The following is a 21,247-nucleotide window of genomic DNA, read 5'->3' as shown; positions in this document are numbered from 1 at the left end:
GGGTGTCTGGGTGCACTTTAGGATCCCTGGGTGCAGTCTGGGATCAGTCTGTGGGGACTGCGTGCAATGTGGGAATCCTGGGTGCAGTCTGGGATCAGGCTGGGGTGACTACGTGCACAGTAGATTTCCTGGTTGCAGTCTGGGATCAGTCTGGGATGACGTGGTGCACTCTGGGATCCGTGTCTGCAGTCTGGGATCAGTCTGTGGTGACTGCGTGCACTGCAGGATCCCTGGGTGCCGTCTGGGATCAGTCTGGGGTTACTGCGTGAACTGTAGGATCCCTGGGTGCAGTCTGGGATCAGTCTGGGGTGACTGATTGCACTGTAGGTTTACTGGGTGCAGTCTGGGTTGACTGCGTGCACTGTCCGATCCCTGGGTGCAGTCTGGCATCAGTCTGGGGTGACAGGGTGCATGTAGGATTACTGGGTGCAGTCTGGGATCAGTCTGGGGTGACTGGCTGCATTTAGGATTACTGGGTGCAGTCTGGGATCAGTCTGGGATGATTGCGTGCACTGTACGATCCATGGGTGCAGTCTGGGATTAGTCTGGGGTGACTGCCTGCAATGTAGGATAACTGGGTGCAGTCTGGGATCAGTCTGGGGTGACTGCGTGCAATGTCGGATTCCTGGGTGAAGTCTGGGATCAGTTTGGGGTGACTGGGTGCACTCTGGCATCCCTGGGTGCAGTCTGGAAAGGTCTGGGGTGACTGCGTGCAATGTCAGATTCCTGGGTGAAGTCTGGGATCAGTTTGGGGTGACTGGGTGCACTCTGGCATCCCTGGGTGCAGTCTGGGATCAGTCTGGGGTGACTGGGTGCATTTTAGGATCCCTGGGTGCAGTCTGGGATCTGTCTGGGTCGACTGTGTGCACTCTGGGATCCCTTGGTGCAGTCTGGGATCAGTCTGTGTTGACTGCGTGCACTGCAGGATCCCTGGGTGCATTCTGGGATCTGTCTGGTGTGAGTGCGTGCTCTGTCGGATTCCTGGGTGCAGTCTGGATCAGTCTGGGGTGACTGCGTGCAATGTCGGATCCCTGGGTGCAGTCTGGGATCAGCCTAGGGTTACTGCGTGCACTGCAGGATTCCTGGGTGCAGTCTGGGGTGACTGCGTGCAATGTAGGATCCCCGGGTGCAGTCTGGGATCAGTCAGGAGTTACTGCGTGCACTGTAGGATCCGTGGCTGCAGTCTGGGATCAGTCTGGGGTGACTGCGTGCAATGTAGATTTCCTGGGTGCAGTCTGGAATCAGTCTAGTGTGACTGGCTGCATTGTAGGATCCGTGGGTGCAGTCTGGGATCAGTCTGGGGTGACTGCGTGTACTGCAGGATACCTGGGTGCAGTTTGGGATCTGTCTGGGGTTACTGCGTGCACTGTAGAATCCCTGTGTGCAGTCTGGGCTCCGTCTGGGGTGACTGGGTGCACTGTAGGAACCCAGGGTGCAGTCTGGGATCAGTCTGGGATGACTGTGTGCACTGTAGGATACATGGGTGCTGTCTGGGATTAGTCTGCGGTGACTGCGTGCACTGCAGGATCCCTGGGTGCAGTCTCGGATCAGTCTGGGTTAACTGCGTGCACTGTAGATTTCCTGGGTGCAGTCTGGGATCAGTCGGGGTGACTGGGTGCACTCTGGGATCCCTGGGTGCAGTCTGGGACAGGTCAGGGGTTACTGCGTGCAATGTGTGATCCCTGGTTTCTGTCTGGGATCAGTCTGGCGTGATTGGGTGCACTGCAGGATCCCTGGGTGCAGTCTGGGATCAGTTATGGGTGAATGCGTGCACATTAGGATCCCTGGGTGCAGTCTGGGATCTGTCTGGTGTGACTGCCTGCACTGTAGGTTCCCTGGGTGCAGTCTGGGATCTGTCTGGGGTGAGTGCGTGCTCTGTAGGATTCCTGGGTGCAGTCTGGGATCAGTCTGTGGTGACTGCGTGCAATGTCGGATTCCTGGGTGCAGTCTGGGATCAGTCTGGGGTGACTGCGTGCACTGTAGGATCCATGGGTGCAGTCTAGGATCAGTCTGGGGTGACTGCATGCATTGTTAGATTCCTGGGTGCAGTCTGGGATCAGTCTGGGGTGACTGCGTGCACTGTAGGATCCATGGGTGCAGTCTGGGATCAGTCTGGGGTGACTGCGTGCACTGTAGGGTCCATGGGTGCAGTCTAGGATCAGTCTGGGGTGACTGCGTGCACTGTAGAATTCCTGGCTGCAGTTTGGAATCAGTCTGGGATGACTTTTTGCACTCTGGAATCCCTGGGTTCAGTCTGGGATCAGTCTGGGTGACTGCGTGCAATCTGGGATCCCTGGGTGCAGTCTGGGATCAGTCTGGGGTGACTGCGTGCACTCTGGGATCCCTGGGTTAAGTCTGTGATCAGTCTAGGGTGACTGCGTGCACAGTAGGATCCCTGGATGTAGTCTGGGATCAGTCTGGGGTGACTGCCTGCAATGGAGGATTCCTGGGTGCAGTCTGGGATCAGTCTGGGGTGACTGCGTGCACTGTCGGATCCATGGGTGCAGTCGAGGATCAGTCTGGGGTGACTGCATGCATTGTTAGATTCCTGGGTGCAGTCTGGGATCAGTCTGGGGTGACTGCGTGCACAGTAGGATCCATGGGTGCAGTCTGGGATCAGTCTGGGATGACTGCATGCACTGTCGGATCCCTGGGTGCAGTCTGGGATCAGTCTGGGGTGACTGCGTGCACTGCAGGATTCCTGGGTGCAGTCTGGGATCAGTCTGGGGTGACTGCGTGCACTGTAGGATCACTGGGTGCATTCTGGGATCAGTCTGGGGTGACTGCGTGCACTGTAGCATCATGGGTGCAGTCTGGGATCAGTCTGTGGTGACTGCGTGCACTCCAGGATCCCTGGGTGCAGTCTGAGATCAGTCTGGGGTGACTGCGTGCACTGTCCGATCCCTGGGTGCAGACTAGGATCAGTCTGGGGAGACTGCGTGCACTGTAGAATTCCTGGGCGCAGTCTGGGATCAGTCTGGCGAAACTGGGTGCAATCTGGTATCCCTGGGTGCAGTCTGGGATAAGTCTGGGGTGACTGGGTGCATTTTCAGATCCCTGCGTGCAGTCTGGGATCAGTCCAGGTGGACTGCGTGCACACTGGGAACCCTGGGTGCAGTATGGGGTCAGTCTGGGATGACTGCGTGCAGTGCAGTATCCCTGGGTGCAGTCTTGGATCAGTCTGGGGTGACTGCGTGCTCTGTAGAATTCCTGGGTGCAGTCTGGGATCAGTCTGGGGTGACTGCGTGCACTGCCGGTTTCCTGGGTGCTGTCTGGGATCAGTCTCGGTTTACTGAGTGCACTGTAGGATCCCTGGGTGCAGTCTGGGATCAGTCTGGGGAGACTGCGTGCACTGTACGATCCCTGGGTGCAGAATGGGATCAGTCTGGGGAGACTTTGTGCACTGTGCGATCCCTGGGTGCAGTCTGGGATCAGTCTGGGGTGACTGCCTGCATTGTAGGATTCATGGGTGCAGTCTGGGATCAGTCTGGGGTTACTGAGTGCACTGTCGGATCCCTGGGTGCAGTCTGGGATCAGTCTGGGGAGACTGCATGCACTGTTCGATCACTGGGTGCAGTCTGGGTTCAGTCAGGAGTGACTGCGTGAACTGTAGAATTCCAGGGTGCAGTCTGGGATCAGTCTGGGGTGACTGGGTGCATTTTAGGATCCCTGGGTGCAGTCTGGGATCAGTCTGGGAAGACTGCGTGCACTCTGGGATCCCTGGGTGCAGTCTGGGTTGACTGCGTGCACTGCAGGATCCCTGGGTGCAGTCTGGGATCATTCTGGGGTGACTGCGTGCTCTGTATGATCCCTGGGTGCAGTCTGGGATCAGTCTGGGTAGACTGCGTGCACTCTGGGATCCCTGGGTGCAGTCTGGGATCAGTCTGGGGTGACTGCGTGCACTGTAGAATTCCTGGGTGCAGTCTGGGATCAGTCTAGCGAGACTGGGTGCAATCTGGGATCCCTGGGTGCAGTCTGGGAACAGTCTGGGGTGACTGCGTGCACTCCAGGATCCCTGGGTGCAGTCTGTGATCAGTCTGCGGTGACTGCGTGCACTGTCCGATCCCTGGGTGCAGTCTGGGATCAGTCTGGGGTGACTGCGTGCACTGTAGAATTCATGGGTGCAGTCTGGGATCAGTCTGGCGAGACTGCGTGCTCTGTAGGATTCCTGGGTGCAGTCTGGGATCAGTGTGGGTTGATTGCGTGCACTCCAGGATCCCTGGGTGCAGTCTGTGATCAGTCTGCGGTGACTGCGTGCACTGTCCGATCCCAGGGTGAAGTCTGGGATCAGTCTGGGGTGACTGCGTGCACTGTAGAATTCCTGGCTGCAGTTTGGAATCAGTCTGGGATGACTTTGTGCACTCTGGAATCCCTGGGTTCAGTCTGGGATCAGTCTGGGTGAGTGCGTGCAATCTGGGATCCCTGGGTGCAGTCTGGGATCAGTCTGGGGTGACTGCGTGCACTCTGGGATCCCTGGGTTAAGTCTGTGATCAGTCTAGGGTGACTGCGTGCACAGTAGGATCCCTGGATGTAGTCTGGGATCAGTCTGGGGTGACTGCCTGCAATGGAGGATTCATGGGTGCAGTCTGGGATCAGTCTGGGGTTACTGAGTGCACTGTAGGATCCCTGGGTGCAGTCTGGGATCAGTCTGGGGAGACTGCGTGCACTGTACGATCCCTGGGTGCAGACTGGGATCAATCTGGGGAGACTGCGTGGACGGTGCGATCCCTGGGTGCAGTCTGGGATCAGTCTGGGGTGACTGCGTGCACTGTAGAATTCCTGGGTGCAGTCTGGGATCAGTCTGGCGAGACTGGGTGCACTCTGGGATCCCTGGGTGCAGTCTTGGATCAGTCTGGTGTGACTGCGTGCAGCGCAGGATCCCTGGGTGCAGTCTGGGATCAGTCTGGGGTTACTGCATGCTCTGTAGGATTCCTGGGTGCAGTCTGGGATCAGTGTGGTTTGATTGCGTGCACTGTCGGGTTCCTGGGTGCCGTCTGGGATCAGTCTGGGGTGACTGGGTGCATGTAGGATTACTGGGTGTGCAGTCTGGGGTCAGTCTGGGGTGACTGCGTGCACTGTAGGATCCATGGGTGCATTCTGGGATCAGTCTGGGATGACTGCGTGCACTGTAGGATCGCTGGGTGCAGTCTGGGATCAGTCTGGGTTGACTGCGTGCACTGTAGGATCCCTGGGTGCAGTCTGGGATCAGTCTGGGGTGACTGTGTGCACTGTAGGATCCCTGGGTGCAGTCTGGGATCAGTCTGGGATGACTGCGTGCTCTGTATGATCCCTGGGTGCAGTCTGGGATCAGTCTGGGTAGACTGCGTGCACTCTGGGATCCCTCGGTGCAGTCTGGGATCAGTCTGGGGTGACTGCGTGCACTGTAGAATTCCTGGGTGCAGTCTGGGATCAGTCTGGCGAGACTGGGTGCACTCTGGGATCCCTGGGTGCAGTCTGGAATCAGTCTTTGGTGACTGCGTGCACTCCAGGATCCCTGGGTGCAGTCTGTGATCAGTCTGCGGTGACTGCGTGCAGTGTATTATTCCTGGGTGCAGTCTGGGATCAGTCTGGCGAGACTGGGTGCATTCTGGGATCCCTGGGTGCAGTCTGGGATCAGTCTGGTGTGACTGCGTGCAGTGCAGGATCCCTGGGTGCAGTCTGGGATCAGTCTGGGGAGACTGCGTGCACTGTAGGATCCCGGGGTGCAGTCTGGGATCAGTCTGGGGTGACTGCGTGCACTCTGGGATCCCTCGGTGCAGTCTGGGATCAGTCTGGGGTGACTGCGTGCACTGTAGAATTCCTGGGTGCAGTCTGGGATCAGTCTGGCGAGACTGGGTGCACTCTGGGATCCCTGGGTGCAGTCTGGAATCAGTCTTGGGTGACTGCGTGCACTCCAGGATCCCTGGGTGCAGTCTGTGATCAGTCTGCGGTGACTGCGTGCACTGTATTATTCCTGGGTGCAGTCTGGGATCAGTCTGGCGAGACTGGGTGCATTCTGGGATCCCTGGGTGCAGTCTGGGATCAGTCTGGTGTGACTGCGTGCAGTGCAGGATCCCTGGGTGCAGTCTGGGATCAGTCTGGGGAGACTGCGTGCACTGTAGGATCCCGGGGTGCAGTCTGGGATCAGTCTGGGGTGACTGCGTGCACTGTAGGATCCCTGGGTGCAGTCTGGAATCAGTCTGGGGTGACTGCGTGCAAAGTAGGATTCCTGGGAGCAGTCTGGGATCAGTCTGGGGTGAATGCGTGCAGATTAGGATCCCTGGGTGCAGTCTGGGATCAGTCTTGGGTGACTGCCTGCAATGTAGGATTCATGGGTGCAGTCTGGGATCAGTCTGGGGTTACTGCGTGCACTGTAGAATTCCTGGGTGCAGTCTGGGATCAGTCTGGCGAGACTGGGTGCACTCTGGGATCCCTGGGTGCAGTCTGGGATCAGTCTGGGGTGACTGCGTGCTCTGTAGGATTCCTGGGTTCAGTCTGGGATCAGTCTGGGGTGACTGCGTGCACTGCAATTTTCCTGTGTGCAGTCTGGGATCAGTGTGGGGTGATTGCGTGCACTGTCGGTTTCCTGGGTGCCGTCTGGGATCAGTCTGGGGTGACTGCGTGCAATGTAGTATCCATGGGTGCAGTCTGGGATTAGTCTGGGATTATTGCCTGCACTGTAGGATTCCTGGGAGTTGTCTGGGATCAGTCTGGGGTGACTGGGTGCACTGTAGGATCCGTGGCTGCTGTCTGGGATCAGTCTGGGATGACTGCGTGCACTGTAGGGTCCCTGGGTGCAGTCTGGGATCAGTCTGGGGTGACTGCGTGCACTGTAGGATCCCTGGGTGCAGTCTGGGATCAGTCTGGGGTGACTGCGTGCACTGTAGGATCCCTGGTTGCAGTCTGGGATCAGTCTGGGGTGACTGCGTGCAAAGTAGGATTCCTGGGAGCAGTCTGGGATCAGTCTGGGGTGACTGCGTGCACTGTAGGATCCCTGGGTGCAGTCTGGGATCAGTCTGGGATGAATGCGTGCACTGTAGGATCCCTGGGTGCAGTCTGGGATCAGTCTGGGGTGACTGCGTGCACTGCAGGATTCCAGGGTGCAGTCTGGGATCAGTCTGGGGTGACTGCGTGCACTGTAGGATCACTGGGTGCAGTCTGGGATCAGTCTGTGTTGACTGCGTGCACTGCAGGATTCCTGGGTGCAGTCTGGGATCAGTCTGGGGTGACTACGTGCACTGTAGCATCCATGGGTGCAGTCTGGGGAAAGACTGGGGTTACTGCGTGCACTGTAGGATCCCTGGGTGCAGTCTGGGAGCAGTCTGGTGTGACTGCGTGAAGTGTAGGATCCCTGGGTGCAGTCTGGGATCAGTCTGGGGTGACTGCTTGCACTTACGTTCCCTGGGTGCAGTCTGGGATCAGTCTGGGGTGACTGCGTGCATTGCAGGATTCCTGGGTGCAGTCTGGGGTGACTGCGTGCACTGTAGGATCACTGGGTGCAGTCTGAGATCAGTCTGGGGTGACTGCGTGCACTTTCGGCTCCCTGAGTGCAGTCTGGGATCAGTCTGTGTTTACTGCGTGCACTGTAGGATTCATGGTTGCAGTCTGGGATCAGTCTGGGGTGACTGTGTGCACTGTCGGATACATGGGTGCAGATTGGGATTAGTCTGGGGTAACTGCGTGCAGTGTCGAATCCCTGGGTGCAGTCTGGGATCAGTCTGGGGTGACTGCGTGCAATGTAGGATCCCTGGGTGCAGTCTGGGATCAGTCTGGGGTGACTGCGTGCAATTTGGATCCCTGGGTGCAGCCTGGGATCAATCTGGGGTGACTGCCTGCACTGCAGATTTCCTGGGTGCAGTCCGGGATCAGTCGGGGTGACTTGGTGCACGCTGGAATCGCTAGGTGCAGTCTGGGACAGGTCTGGGGTGACTGCGTGCACTGTGGGATCCCTGGGTGCAGTCTGGGATCAGTCTGGGGTGACCTGGTGCACTCTAGGATCCCTGGGTGCAGTCTGGGATCTGTCTGGGGTGACTGGGTGCACTCTAGGATCCCTGGGTGCAGTCTGGGATCTGTCTGGGGTGACTGCGTGCATAGTGGGATCCCTGGGTGCAGTCTGGGATCAGTCTGGTGTGACTGCTTGCAATGTAGGTTTCCTGGGTGCAGTCTGGGAATAGTCTGGGGTGACTGGGTGCAGTGTAGGATCCCTGGTTGCAGTCTGGGATCAGTCTGGGGTGACTGCCTGCCCTTCCGTTCCCTGGGTGCAGTCTGGGGTCAGTCTGGGGTGACTGCGTGCATTGCAGGATTCCTGGGTGCAGTCTGGGGTGACTGCGTGCACTGTAGGATCACTGGGTGCAGTCTGGGATCAGTCTGGGGTGACTGCGTGCACTGCAGGCTCCCTGAGTGCAGTCTGGGATCAGTCTGGGTTTACTGCGTGCACTGTAGGATTCATGGTTGCAGTCTGGGATCAGTCTGGGGTGACTGTGTGCACTGTCGGATCCATGGGTGCAGACTGGGATTAGTCTGGGGTAACTGGGTGCAGTGTCGAATCCCTTGATGCAGTCTGGGATCAGTCTGGGGTGACTGCGTGCAATGTAGTATCCCTGGGTGCAGTCTGGGATCAGTCTGGGGTGACTGCGTGCACTGTAGGATCCCTGGGTGCAGTCTGGGATCAATCTGGGGTGACTGCCTGCAGTGTAGATTTGCTGCGTGCAGTCCGGGATCAGTCGGGGTGACTTGGTGCACTCTGGAATCGCCAGGTGCAGTCTTGGACAGGTCTGGGGTGACTGCGTGCACTGTGGGATCCCAGGGTGCAGTCTGGGATCAGTCTGGGGTGACTGGGTGCACTCTAGGATCCCTGGGTGCAGTCGGGGATCAGTCTGGGGTGACTGCGTGCACTTTCCGATCACTTGGTGCAGTCTGGGATCAGTCTGGGATGACTGGGTGCACTCTGGGATCACTGGGTGCAGTCTGGGATCAGTCTGGGGTGACTGTGTGCACTGCAGGATCCCTGGGTGCAGTCTGGGATCAGTCTGGGGTGACTGCGTGCACTGTTGGATCCCTGGGTGCAGTCTGGGATCATTCTGGGATGACTGCGTACATTGCAGGATCCCTGGGTGCAGTTTGGGATCTGTCTGGGGTGACTGTGTGCACTGCAGGATCCCTGGGTGCAGTCTGGGATCAGTCTGGGGTGACTGCGTGCAATGTAGTATTCCTAGTTGCAGTCTGGGATCAGTCTGGGGTTACTGCGTGCACTGTAGGATCCCTGTGTCCAGTCTGCGCTCAGTCTGGGGTGACTGTGTGCACTGTATAATCCCTGGCTGCAGTCTGGTGTGACTGCGTGCACTGCAGGATCCCTGTGTGCAGTCTGGGATCAGTCTGGGGAGACTGCGTGCACTGAAGGTTCCATGGGTGCAGTCTGGGATCAGTCTGGGGTGACAGCGTGCACTGCAGGTTCCATGGGTGCAGTCTGGGATCAGTCTGGGGTGACAGCGTGCACTGTAGGATTGCTGTTGCAGTCTGGGATCAGTCTGGTGTGACTGCGTGCACTGTAGGATCCCTGGGTGCAGTCTGGGATCAGTCTGGGGTGAATGCGTACATAGCAGGATCCCTGTGTGCAGCCTGGGATCAGTCTGGTGTGACTGCGTGCACTGTAGGTTTCCTGGGTGCAGTCTGGGATCAGTCTGGGGTGACTGCGTGCACTGTACGATCCCTGCGTGCAGTCAGGGATCAGTCTGGGGTGACTGCGTGCACTGTTGGATCCCTGGGTGCAGTCTGCGATCAGTCTGGCGTGACTGGGTGCATTCTGGGATCCCTGCGTGCAGTCTGGGATCATTCGGGAGTGACTGGGTGCATATAGGATCCCTGGGTGCAGTCTGGGATCAGTCTTGGGTGAATGCGTACACAGTCGGATCCCTGGGTGCAGCCTGGGATTAGTCTGGTGTGACTGCGTGCAATGTAGGTTTCCTGGGTGCAGTCTGGGATCAGTCTGGGGTGACTGCGTGCACTGTACGATCCCTGGGTGCAGTCAGGGTTCAGTCTGGGGGGACTGCGTGCACAGTTGGATCCCTGGGTGCAGTCTGGGATCAGTCTGGAGTGACTGCATGCACTGTCGGAATCCTAGGTGCAGTCTGGGGTGACTGGGTGCACTGTTGGATACATGGGTGCAGTCTGGGATTAGTCTGGGGTCACTGCATGCACTGTTGGATTCCTGGGTGCAGTCTGGGATCAGTCTAGAGTGACTGGGTGCACTGTAGGATTCCTGGGTGCAGTCTGGGATCAGTCTCGGGTGACTGCGTGCACTGTTGGATTGCTGGGTGAAGTCTAGGATCAGTCTGCGGTGAATGGGTGCACTGCAGGATGCCTGGATGCAGTCTGGGGTGTCTGCGTGCACTGTAGGATCACTGGGTGCAGTCTGGGATCCGTCTGGGGTGACTGCGTGCACTTTAGGATTCCTGGGTGCAGTCTGGGATCAGTCTGGGGTGACTGCGTGCACTGTAGGATCCCTGGGTGCAGTCTGGGATCAGTCTGGGGTGACTGCTTGCAATGTTGGATTCCTGGGTGCAGTCTGGGATCAATCTGGGGAAACTGCGTGCACTGTAGATTTCCTGGTTGCAGTCTGGGATCAGTCGGGGTAACTGGGAGCACTCTGGGATCCCTGGGTGCAGTCTGTGACAGGTCAGGGGTGACTGCGTGCACTGTGGGATCCGTGGGTGCAGTCTGGGATCAGTCTGGAGTGACTGGGTGCAGTGTAGGATCACTGGGTGCAGTCTGGGATCAGTCTGGGGTGACTGCGTGCACTGTAGGATTCCTGGGTGCAGTCTGGGATCAGTCTGGGGTGACTGGGTGCATCCTGGGATCCTTGGGTGCAGTCTGGGATCAATCTGGGGTGACTGGGTGCAGTGTATGATCCTTGTGAGCAGTCTGGGATCAGTCTGTGGTGACTGTGTGCACTGTCGGATCCATGCCTGCAGTCTGGGATCAGTCTGGGGTGAATGCGTGCACTGTCGGATCCCTGGGTGCAGTCAGGGATCAGTCTGGGTTGACTGGGTGCACTGTCGGATCCCTGGGTGCTGTCTTGCATCAGTCTGGCGTGACTGCGTGCAGTGTAGCATCTCTGGGTGCAGTCTGGGTTCAGTCTGGGTGACTGCATGCACTTTACGATCCCTGGGTGCAGTCTGGGATCAGCCTGGGGTGACTGCGTGCACTGTAGGATTCCTGGGTGCAGTCTGGGATCAGTCTGGTGTGACTGCATGCACTGTAGGAACCCTGGGTGCAGTCTGGGGTCATTCTTGGGTGACTGCGTGCACTGTAGGATTCCTGGGTGCAGTCTGGGATCAGTCTGGGGTGACTGTGTGCAATGTAGTCTCCATGGGTGCAGTCTGGGATCAGTCTGGTGTGACTGCGTGCACTGCGGGATCCCTGGGTGCAGTCTGGGATCAGTCTGGTGTGACTGCATGCACTGTAGGATCCCTGGGTGCAGTCTGAGATCAGTCTGGGGTGACTGGGTGCACTGTATGATTCCTGGGTGCAGTCTGGGATCAGTCTGGGGTGACTGCGTGCACTATTGGATTCCTGGGTGCAGTCTGGGGTGACTGCATGCACTGGATTACTGGGTGCAGTCTCGGAACAGTCTGGGGTGACTGCATTCCTGGGTGCAGTCTGGGATCAGTCTGGGGTGACTGCGTGCACTGTGGGATTCCTGGGTGCAGTCTGGGATCAGTCTGGGGTGACTGCGTGCACTGTAGGATCCCTGGGTGCAGTCTGGGATCAGTCTGGGGTGACTGCGTGCACTGTGGGATTCCTTGGTGCAGTCTCGGAGCAGTCTGGGGTGACTGCGTGCACTGTGGGATTCCTGGGTGCAGTCTGGGATCAGTCTGGGGTGACTGCGTGCACTGTGGGATTCCTGGGTGCAGTCTGGGATCAGTCTGGGGTGACTGCGTGCACTGTAGGATCCCTGGGTGCAGTCTGGGATCAGTCTGGGGTGACTGCGTGCACTGTGGGATTCCTTGGTGCAGTCTCGGAGCAGTCTGGGGTGACTGCGTGCACTGTGGGATCACTGTGGGATCACTGGGGACACTCTGCGCATTTTTTTTGCCATTTTTCCAAGATGGTAGCCGTACTTGCTGCCATTTTGTCTCAGATGCCGATGTGCTGGTCGTGTGTAAATACACACATATCTATATATATGTATATATATATATCTATATATTCATATTATGAGTACAAGTTGTTGTTGCTATCGTTGTTGTTGTTGTGGTGCCCATTGTCTGCCTGAGAAGGGACCGGCCGCGGCCCCCACTGCAGGGGATGGACCAATGCCTCACCTGGAGGCGACCAATTGAGGCATTCCCCAGAGGGGACCAACCGAGGTCTCCTGCTCAGGCTGCAACCAAACAGGGCCCACGTCAGTTCGGTCTGTTCACTGCCCTGGGGTTTAATTTCTTCTCTGGGCCCTGGTTTTGGGGCCTCGGTTTAACATGTTCCTGTTCGATTGTGACCCATGTCGAGAAGTGAATGATGCCTAATATTGCTCGCTGAACTGTCTTACATCTCCCAGCTCAGATTGGATGAGTTCACCTCACCGACCATTAATTCGGATCCCCACAAACTGCTGAGTGAATGGATTAACACTTTCTGACCAAATCTTCAAAGAAGGCAGAGGGAAAATCATGCACAACAGCGATTTATTGACTTGGAATTCATAATTATCATTATTTAAACTTTGAGTATACCAATAATAATACGTATAAACAGTTGTAGACAGGGCCATCTGAGAATTTAAAAACATAATTAATAGGCAGATACATAAAACAATGAATAACAGATTGCAAAAGCAGCTGAGAGTATCACGGTAATTCAGGATTAGCTGGATCACTGATTATCACATTATAGTTCAGATCAGTGTCTGACACGACTGCAGATTGGTGAGACTTATTCAGGATTCACTGTTCAGATATCTGACAATTGACCCCATAAGATCGCCAGCCGAATGAATCGATGAGAGAATAAATTCACCCCGGGCGTGAGAGCAAAACGGGCGATAGTGAATTGGCAGCTCGTTTTCTGCTCTGACTGATTTTATTTTCAATTGAATGTTGCTTTTAACGATCAGATGGACCCCTCTGCCCGTTTTGGTGGACGGAACGGATCCAGCAACACGAACACAAGAAGACATGGGGAGTCCCTGGTGTCCCGATGAACATTGATCCAACATTGACCGAGTGTCCCACTGCAGCCCAGACTGAGCCCCACCCTGGGACCTTCCTGTCTGTACTTTGACCCAGTGTCCCACTGCAGCCCAGAATGAGCCCCATCCTGGGCCCTTCCTGTCTGTACATTGACCCAGTATCCCACTGCTGCCCAGACTGAGCCCCACCGTGGGCCCTTCCTCTCTGTACATTGACCCAGTGTCCCACTGCAGCCCAGACTGAGCCCCACCCTGGGCTCTTCCTGTCTGTACATTGACCCAGTGCCCCACTGCAGCCCAGACTGAGCCCCACCCTGGGCCCTTCCTGTCTGTACATTGACCCAGTGTCCCACTGCAGCCCAGACTGAGCCCCACCCTGGGCCCTTCCCCTCTGTACATTGACCCAGTGTCCCACTGCAGCCCAGACTGAGCCCCACCCTGGGCCCTTCCTCTCTGTACATTGACCCAGTGTCCCACTCCAGCCCAGACTGAGCCCCACCCTGGACCCTTCCTGTCTGTACATTGACCCAGTGTCCCACTGCAGCCCAGACTGAGCCCCACCCTGGGCCCTTCCTCTCTGTACATTGACCCAGTGCCCCACTCCAGCCCAGACTGAGCCCCACCCTGGACCCTTCCTGTCTGTACATTGACCCAGTGTCTCACTGCAGCCCAGACTGAGCCCCACCCTGGGCCCTTCCTGTCTGTACATTGACCCAGTGTCCCACTGCAGCCCAGACTGAGCCCCACCCTGGGCCCTTCCTCTCTGTACATTGACCCAGTGTCCCACTGCAGCCCAGACTGAGCCCCACCCTGGGCCCTTCCACTCTGTACATTGACCCAGTGCCCCACTCCAGCCCAGACTGAGCCCAACCCTGGGCCCTTCCTGTCTGTACATTGACCCAGTGCCCCACTGCAGCCCAGAATGAGCCCCACCCTGGGCCCTTCCTGTCTGTACATTGACCCAGTGTCCCACTGCAGCCCAGACTGAGCCCCACCCTGGGCCCTTCCTGTCTGTACATTGACCCAGTGTCCCACTGCAGCCCAGACTGAGCCCCACCCTGGGCCTTTCCTGTCTGTACATTGACCCAGTGTCCCACTGCAGCCCAGACTGAGCCCCACCCTGGGCAATTCCTGTCTGTACATTGACCCATTGTCCCACTGCAGCCCAGACTGAGCCCCACCCTGGGCCCTTCCTGCCTGTACATTGACCCAGTGTCCCACTGCAGCCCAGACTGAGCCCCACCCTGGGCCTTTCGGGTCTGTACATTGACCCAGTGTCCCACTGCAGCCCAGACTGAGCCCCACCCTGGGCCATTCCTGTCTGTACATTGACCCAGTGTCCCACTGCAGCCCAGACTGAGCCCCACCCTGGGCCTTTCCTGTCTGTACATTGACCCAGTGTCCCACTGCAGCCCAGACTGAGCCCCACCCTGGGCCATTCCTGTCTGTACATTGACCCAGTGTCCCACTGCAGCCCAGACTGAGCCCCACCCTGGGCCCTTCCTGTCTGTACATTGACCCAGTGTCCCACTGCAGCCCAGACTGAGCCCCACCCTGGGCCCTTACTGTCTGCACATTGACCCAGTGTCCCACTGCAGCCCAGACTGAGCCCCACCCTGGGCCCTTCCTGTCTGTACATTGACCCAGTGTCCCACTGCAGCCCAGACTGAACCCCACCCTGGGCCCTTCCTGTCTGTACATTGACCCAGTGTCCCACTGCAGCCCAGACTGAGCCCCACCCTGGGCCCTTCCTGTCTGTACATTGACCCAGTGTCCCACTGCAGCCCAGACTGAGCCCCACCCTGGGCCTTTCCTGTCTGTACATTGACCCAGTGTCCCACTGCAGCCCAGACTGAGCCCCACCCTGGGCCATTCCTGTCTGTACATTGACCCATTGTCCCACTGCAGCCCAGACTGAGCCCCACCCTGGGCCCTTCCTGCCTGTACATTGACCCAGTGTCCCACTGCAGCCCAGACTGAGCCCCACCCTGGGCCTTTCCTGTCTGTACATTGACCCAGTGTCCCACTGCAGCCCAGACTGAGCCCCACCCTGGGCCATTCCTGTCTGTACATTGACCCAGTGTCCCACTGCAGCCCAGACTGAGCCCCACCCTGGGCCCTTACTGTCTGCACATTGACCCAGTGTCCCACTGCAGCCCAGACTGAGCCCCACCCTGGGCCCTTCCTGTCTGTACATTGACCCAGTGTCCCACTGCAGCCCAGACTGAACCCCACCCTGGGCCCTTCCTGTCTGTACATTGACCCAGTGTCCCACTGCAGCCCAGACTGAGCCCCACCCTGGGCCCTTCCTGTCTGTACATTGACCCAGTGTCCCACTGCAGCCCAGACTGAGCCCCACCCTGGGCCTTTCCTGTCTGTACATTGACCCAGTGTCCCACTGCAGCCCAGACTGAGCCCCACCCTGGGCCATTCCTGTCTGTACATTGACCCATTGTCCCACTGCAGCCCAGACTGAGCCCCACCCTGGGCCCTTCCTGCCTGTACATTGACCCAGTGTCCCACTGCAGCCCAGACTGAGCCCCACCCTGGGCCTTTCCTGTCTGTACATTGACCCAGTGTCCCACTGCAGCCCAGACTGAGCCCCACCCTGGGCCATTCCTGTCTGTACATTGACCCAGTGTCCCACTGCAGCCCAGACTGAGCCCCACCCTGGGCCTTTCCTGTCTGTACATTGACCCAGTATCCCACTGCAGCCCATACTGAGCCCCACCCTGGGCCATTCCTGTCTGTACATTGACCCAGTGTCCCACTGCAGCCCAGACTGAGCCCCACCCTGGGCCCTTCCTGTCTGTACATTGACCCAGTGTCCCACTGCAGCCCAGACTGAGCCCCACCCTGGGCCCTTACTGTCTGCACATTGACCCAGTGTCCCACTGCAGCCCAGACTGAGCCCCACCCTGGGCCTTTCCTGTCTGTACATTGACCCAGTGTCCCACTGCAGCCCAGACTGAGCCCCACCCTGGACCATTCCTGTCTGTACATTGACCCAGTGTCCCACTGCAGCCCAGACTGAGCCCCACCCTGGGCCCTTCCTGTCTGTACATTGACCCAGTGTCCCACTGCAGCCCAGACTGAGCCCCACCCTGGGCCCTTACTTTCTGCACATTGACCCAGTGTCCCACTGCAGCCCAGACTGAGCCCCACCCTGGGCCCTTCCTGTCTGTACATTGACCCAGTGTCCCACTGCAGCCCAGACTGAACCCCACCCTGGGCCCTTCCTGTCTGTACATTGACCCAGTGTCCCACTGCAGCCCAGACTGAGCCCCACCCTGGGCCCTTCCTGTCTGTACATTGACCCAGTGTCCCACTGCAGCCCAGACTGAGCCCCACCCTGGGCCTTTCCTGTCTGTACATTGACCCAGTGTCCCACTGCAGCCCAGACTGAGCCCCACCCTGGGCCATTCCTGTCTGTACATTGACCCATTGTCCCACTGCAGCCCAGACTGAGCCCCACCCTGGGCCCTTCCTGCCTGTACATTGACCCAGTGTCCCACTGCAGCCCAGACTGAGCCCCACCCTGGGCCTTTCCTGTCTGTACATTGACCCAGTGTCCCACTGCAGCCCAGACTGAGCCCCACCCTGGGCCATTCCTGTCTGTACATTGACCCAGTGTCCCACTGCAGCCCAGACTGAGCCCCACCCTGGGCCTTTCCTGTCTGTACATTGACCCAGTGTCCCACTGCAGCCCAGACTGAGCCCCACCCTGGGCCATTCCTGTCTGTACATTGACCCAGTGTCCCACTGCAGCCCAGACTGAGCCCCACCCTGGGCCCTTCCTGTCTGTACATTGACCCAGTGTCCCACTGCAGCCCAGACTGAGACCCACCCTGGGCCCTTCCTGTCTGTACATTGACCCAGTGTCCCTCTACAGCCCAGACTGAGCCCCACCCTGGGCCCTTCCTGTCTGTACATTGACCCAGTGTCCCACTGCAGCCCAGACTGAGCCCCACCCTGGGCCCTTCCTGTCTGTACATTGACCCAGTGTCCCACTGCAGCCCAGACTGAGCCCCACCCTGGGCCCTTCCTGTCTGTACATTGACCCTGTGTCCCACTGCAGCCCAGACTGAGCCCCACCCTGGGCCCTTCCTGTCTGTACATTGACCCAGTGTCCCACTCCAGCCCAGACTGAGCCCCACCCTGGGCCCTTCCTGTCTGTACATTGACCCAGTCTCCCACTGCAGCCCAGACTGAGCCCCACCCTGTGCCCTTCCTGTCTGTACATTGACCCAGTGTCCCACTGCAGCCCAGACTGAGCCCCACCCTGGGCCCTTCCTGTCTGTACATTGACCCAGTGCCCCATTGGGGACCATCCAGCCCCGGATATCCGGCAGAATCAGCGCTGGGGGACCGGGTGACTGAGTCTCGTGACCCTGTCGCTGGGCCTCTGACTTCACAATGGGAGACGACGCTCGCTCAGCTCGAGCTGGAAACCGTTAAAGGGCCGTTCGGATTTAAACCTGGAGCGAGGCCGGTTAAAGGGGAGGGACAGAGAATCGGCCAAAAATATTCACATCATGAGACCAGGAATGGTTATAAATTGAAATGTTCATATAATGAGACCAGGAATGGTTATAAATTGAAATGTTCATAGAATAAGACCAGAAATGGTTATAAATTGAAATGTTCATATAATGAGACCAGGAATGGTTATAAATTGAAATGTTCATATAATGAGACCAGGAATGGTTATAAATTGAAATGTTCATATAATGAGACCAGGAATGGTTATCAATTGAAATGTTCATATAATGAGACCAGGAATGGTTATAAATTGAAATGTTCATAGAATAAGACCAGAAATGGTTATAAATTGAAATGTTCATATAATGAGACCAGGAATGGTTATAAATTGAAATGTTCACACTACCACACTCAGTCTGTGTCTGGATTCCCGCAGTGACTCCAGTTGTCTCTTTCCGTTTGGACTGAACTGATTCTCCACCAGCCTGAAACAGATTAAAGATTAAACAGGAAATAAACAGATTGAACAACAGTGTAAATAACAGGGAAACTGCGGTTAATATTTCAATAATAATTACAGACAAATATTACCCATAAAAGGGACTGAATGACATTGATATTTTATATATTACTTTAAACTCACTGGATCCACTCCAGACTCCTGCAGGTCAGTATGAGGGAGCGGAGAGCGGGGACAGATTGGTCTGTGAAGGAGTTTGTTCTCAGATTCAGCCATGTCAGTGACCGGTTTGTTCTGAGAGCGGAGTAGAGATCCTCGGCGCAAGAATCTGTGAGACGGTTATCACTTATACTGTGGATCAGAGAGAGAGAAATAACAGGAATCAGGTTGAATCCCCAGTGTTAATTAATAACACAATTACTGATACTAATAATGTACAGTATTTATTTGTATTATTATTACTTATACTGACATTAATGTACCGTGTCAGACTTCCAGTTATTATGAACACCATCTCACACAGTCTGATACTTACTCCAGTTCCTGTATTTTACAGTCCGGGTTCCTCAGAGCCGCAGACAATAGTTTCACTCCTGAATCTCCCAGGTTATTGCAACCCACGTTCAGTGCCGTCAGTGACCGGTTTGTACTGAGAGCGGAGGAGAGATCCTCGGTACAAGAAGCTGTGAGACCGTTATCCCATAACCTGGAGATCAGAGAGAGAGAGAGAGACGATCAGAGATAACAGGAATCAGAGTAAATTCCCAAAGTTTATTTGTATTATTATTACTGATACTGAGATTAATGTACAGTGTTCGACTTCCAGTTATTATAAACACAATCTCACACAGTCTGGTACTTACCACAGTCTCAGTATTTTACAGTCTGGGTTCCTCAGAGCCGCAGACAATAGTTTCACTCCTGAATCTCGCAGTTTATTGGCCCCCAGTCTAAATACAAACAGACAGAAAGTGAGAAACAAACTGAATCCAATCCCTGACCTGACACAATTTATCTCTGATATAGCAGGAAACAATTGAAAAATCTTCTGGAAATTAATAACCAGATTTCCCTGTCACTGACAATGAATCTCACTCTGCCCAGCTCCCCATATATTCAGGGACTGTCAGTAAATGTATTTATTAAATAAAGTGTTGTCTGTGTGAAGCCTATAAATGTCCCTCAGTCCGGTCTCATTTCCTGATGATCAGAATTACCCTCCTGGAGATCAGTGGCCGATCCCGTCAAGTTTGGCGAAATTGTCTCATTTCTGCTGCTTCTCAAATCCCAGATTTTATGGGAATCCATCGATTTTCCCTGAATTAAATGATAAAGCGGTGATTCCCTGTACTTTATGCAGTATTATATTAATCTGTGTAATATCTCGGGGTGAGTTATATTGTGAAACGGCTGTAAAATCCGTCCCACAGGATTTCATGTAACAAGGAGAGTTTATTCCGTCCTGTTACAAGTTTTAAATGTCCCTTTACTCCTAGTTTATAGGGGAGGGGAGTCTCTCACTTTATTTCCATTCAACTGGCTCTACATTTATTTCAGGTGAAACGGGCCCGACAATTTGTGGGGAATTTTCTGAAGTTCCGTCCCCGAGCGGGGCCTCACAAACAGGGGGCAGATTATGGGAAATTCCCGGGTTCACTGCCTCTCGTTAACCCAGGAACCTCCCGCTGTGTGTGGGGCCACACCGCTGGCCGGTATGTGTCTGCACTCCTGGGCTAATCCCTCACAACCCATTAGATTTGAACATTTTTACCGGCAGATTTCAGCTCCTAAATCCCACTGAAGTGTCGGCCTGGATTAATGAGCGAGGGGCCTGAATCCACGACCTTCTGACTCAGAGGCACGAGTGCTGCCAGCTGGGTGAAGAGATGGTGGATGTGTTGGAGAGTGTGAAGGGCTGTGTCATTGATGAGTTAAGATAACGGACCACTGTCCTGCGGGGAAAGCTCAGCTCGCCCACTGGCGGTTGACTGCCCGAAAGCTGTGTTTTGCTCTTTGTTACTGAATGTTTGGTGTTTCTGCTTCCCTCTCCTACACACGTTGACAGTCCGGTGACGGTCACTTGCCCCCACACCTCGGTAAGAGGGTGGGATGCTCCGACACACGGACTGCTGCAGTTAGTGTCGGTCTCAGTGTAAGTAACAGTGAGAAGGAGCCTCTTCAATGGGCGTAACTCAGGCAGTGAGAAAAACAGCAACAAATATCATTTATTGCAATTAAATTATCAGACTCTTTCAGTGACCTGTATTTACTGATCCGATAAAGACTGTAAAATCCCCACTTGTTCACAAGGATCCATTTTAGATTCTCCAGTCCTCAGGGAATTACTAACCGATCATCTTATCATTTGTCATATTTGTGTTGAATCTGCTTCTCTCTGGTTTAACTGAACTGTTTGTTTCCCTTCATTACGGAGCAACAATACAATCCGTGACTGTTCTACAATTGGCCTGACAGTTAGAGACAAATAAACAGTTACCTCAACACCTGGCATTTGTGCAGTACGGGTCCCAGCCGCTGGAATCCTTCACACTGAATGGAGCAGTACTCTAGATCGAGGTATTTTATTGTATCACAGAGTCCAATGACATGAGAGAGCACCGCACAGTCAATCGGGGTCAGTTGCAATGTGCACTCTGCTTCCCTGTCTCCAAATGTAAGTGTTTCCACAGATCCCACTGTGGCCCGAGCCAGTGCTGTATTCTGAGACTCAAACAGGTAGTGGAGTGTGTTCAGGAGGTTCCTTTTACCAGTTTTACTACCGCTCTTTCTGATCTGTCCTTCAATCATCTCCTTCACCCAGTCAATCACTCTGCAGATTGATTGATGAAGAAATGGACCCAGAAACTCCTCCAGGGGCCGAGCTGACTGTGAGGAGGAGAGCCCAGCAACAAAACGGAGAAATATCTCAAATCGCCCATCATCCTTGTTGTGGGCTTCACTGAGGAGTTTCCGGATGTCCCCTGGATCTGGAGTCAGGAATTGTGCGAGTGCGGCTACAAACTCTTGGATGGTGAGGTGCGGGAATGTGTAAACCACACTCTGGGCAGAATCATCTCTCCCCAAAAGTTCCATCATGAACCCAGACAGGAACTGGGAAGGTTGCAGATTGTACTTGATCA

At 55.7% G+C, this 21,247-nt stretch overlaps 1 protein-coding gene across 1 annotated transcript in view; it reads right to left on the bottom strand.

Annotated features, from left to right (window-relative positions):
• The window catches only part of LOC137316335 (NACHT, LRR and PYD domains-containing protein 3-like), a 302,370-nt gene that overhangs the window by 83,550 nt on the left and 197,573 nt on the right, over positions 1–21,247 (bottom strand). The window contains exon 8 of the mRNA XM_067980401.1: positions 18,643–18,813. Coding sequence (XP_067836502.1) covers positions 18,643–18,813 — 171 coding nt within the window. The remainder of the gene's footprint in view (positions 1–18,642; positions 18,814–21,247) is intronic.

Source organism: Heptranchias perlo, unplaced genomic scaffold, assembly GCF_035084215.1.
Source record: "Heptranchias perlo isolate sHepPer1 unplaced genomic scaffold, sHepPer1.hap1 HAP1_SCAFFOLD_59, whole genome shotgun sequence".
NCBI lineage: Eukaryota > Metazoa > Chordata > Chondrichthyes > Hexanchiformes > Hexanchidae > Heptranchias > Heptranchias perlo.
Note: the sequence above shows the minus strand (reverse complement) of the source record. Positions and strands in the feature narration are given on the sequence as shown.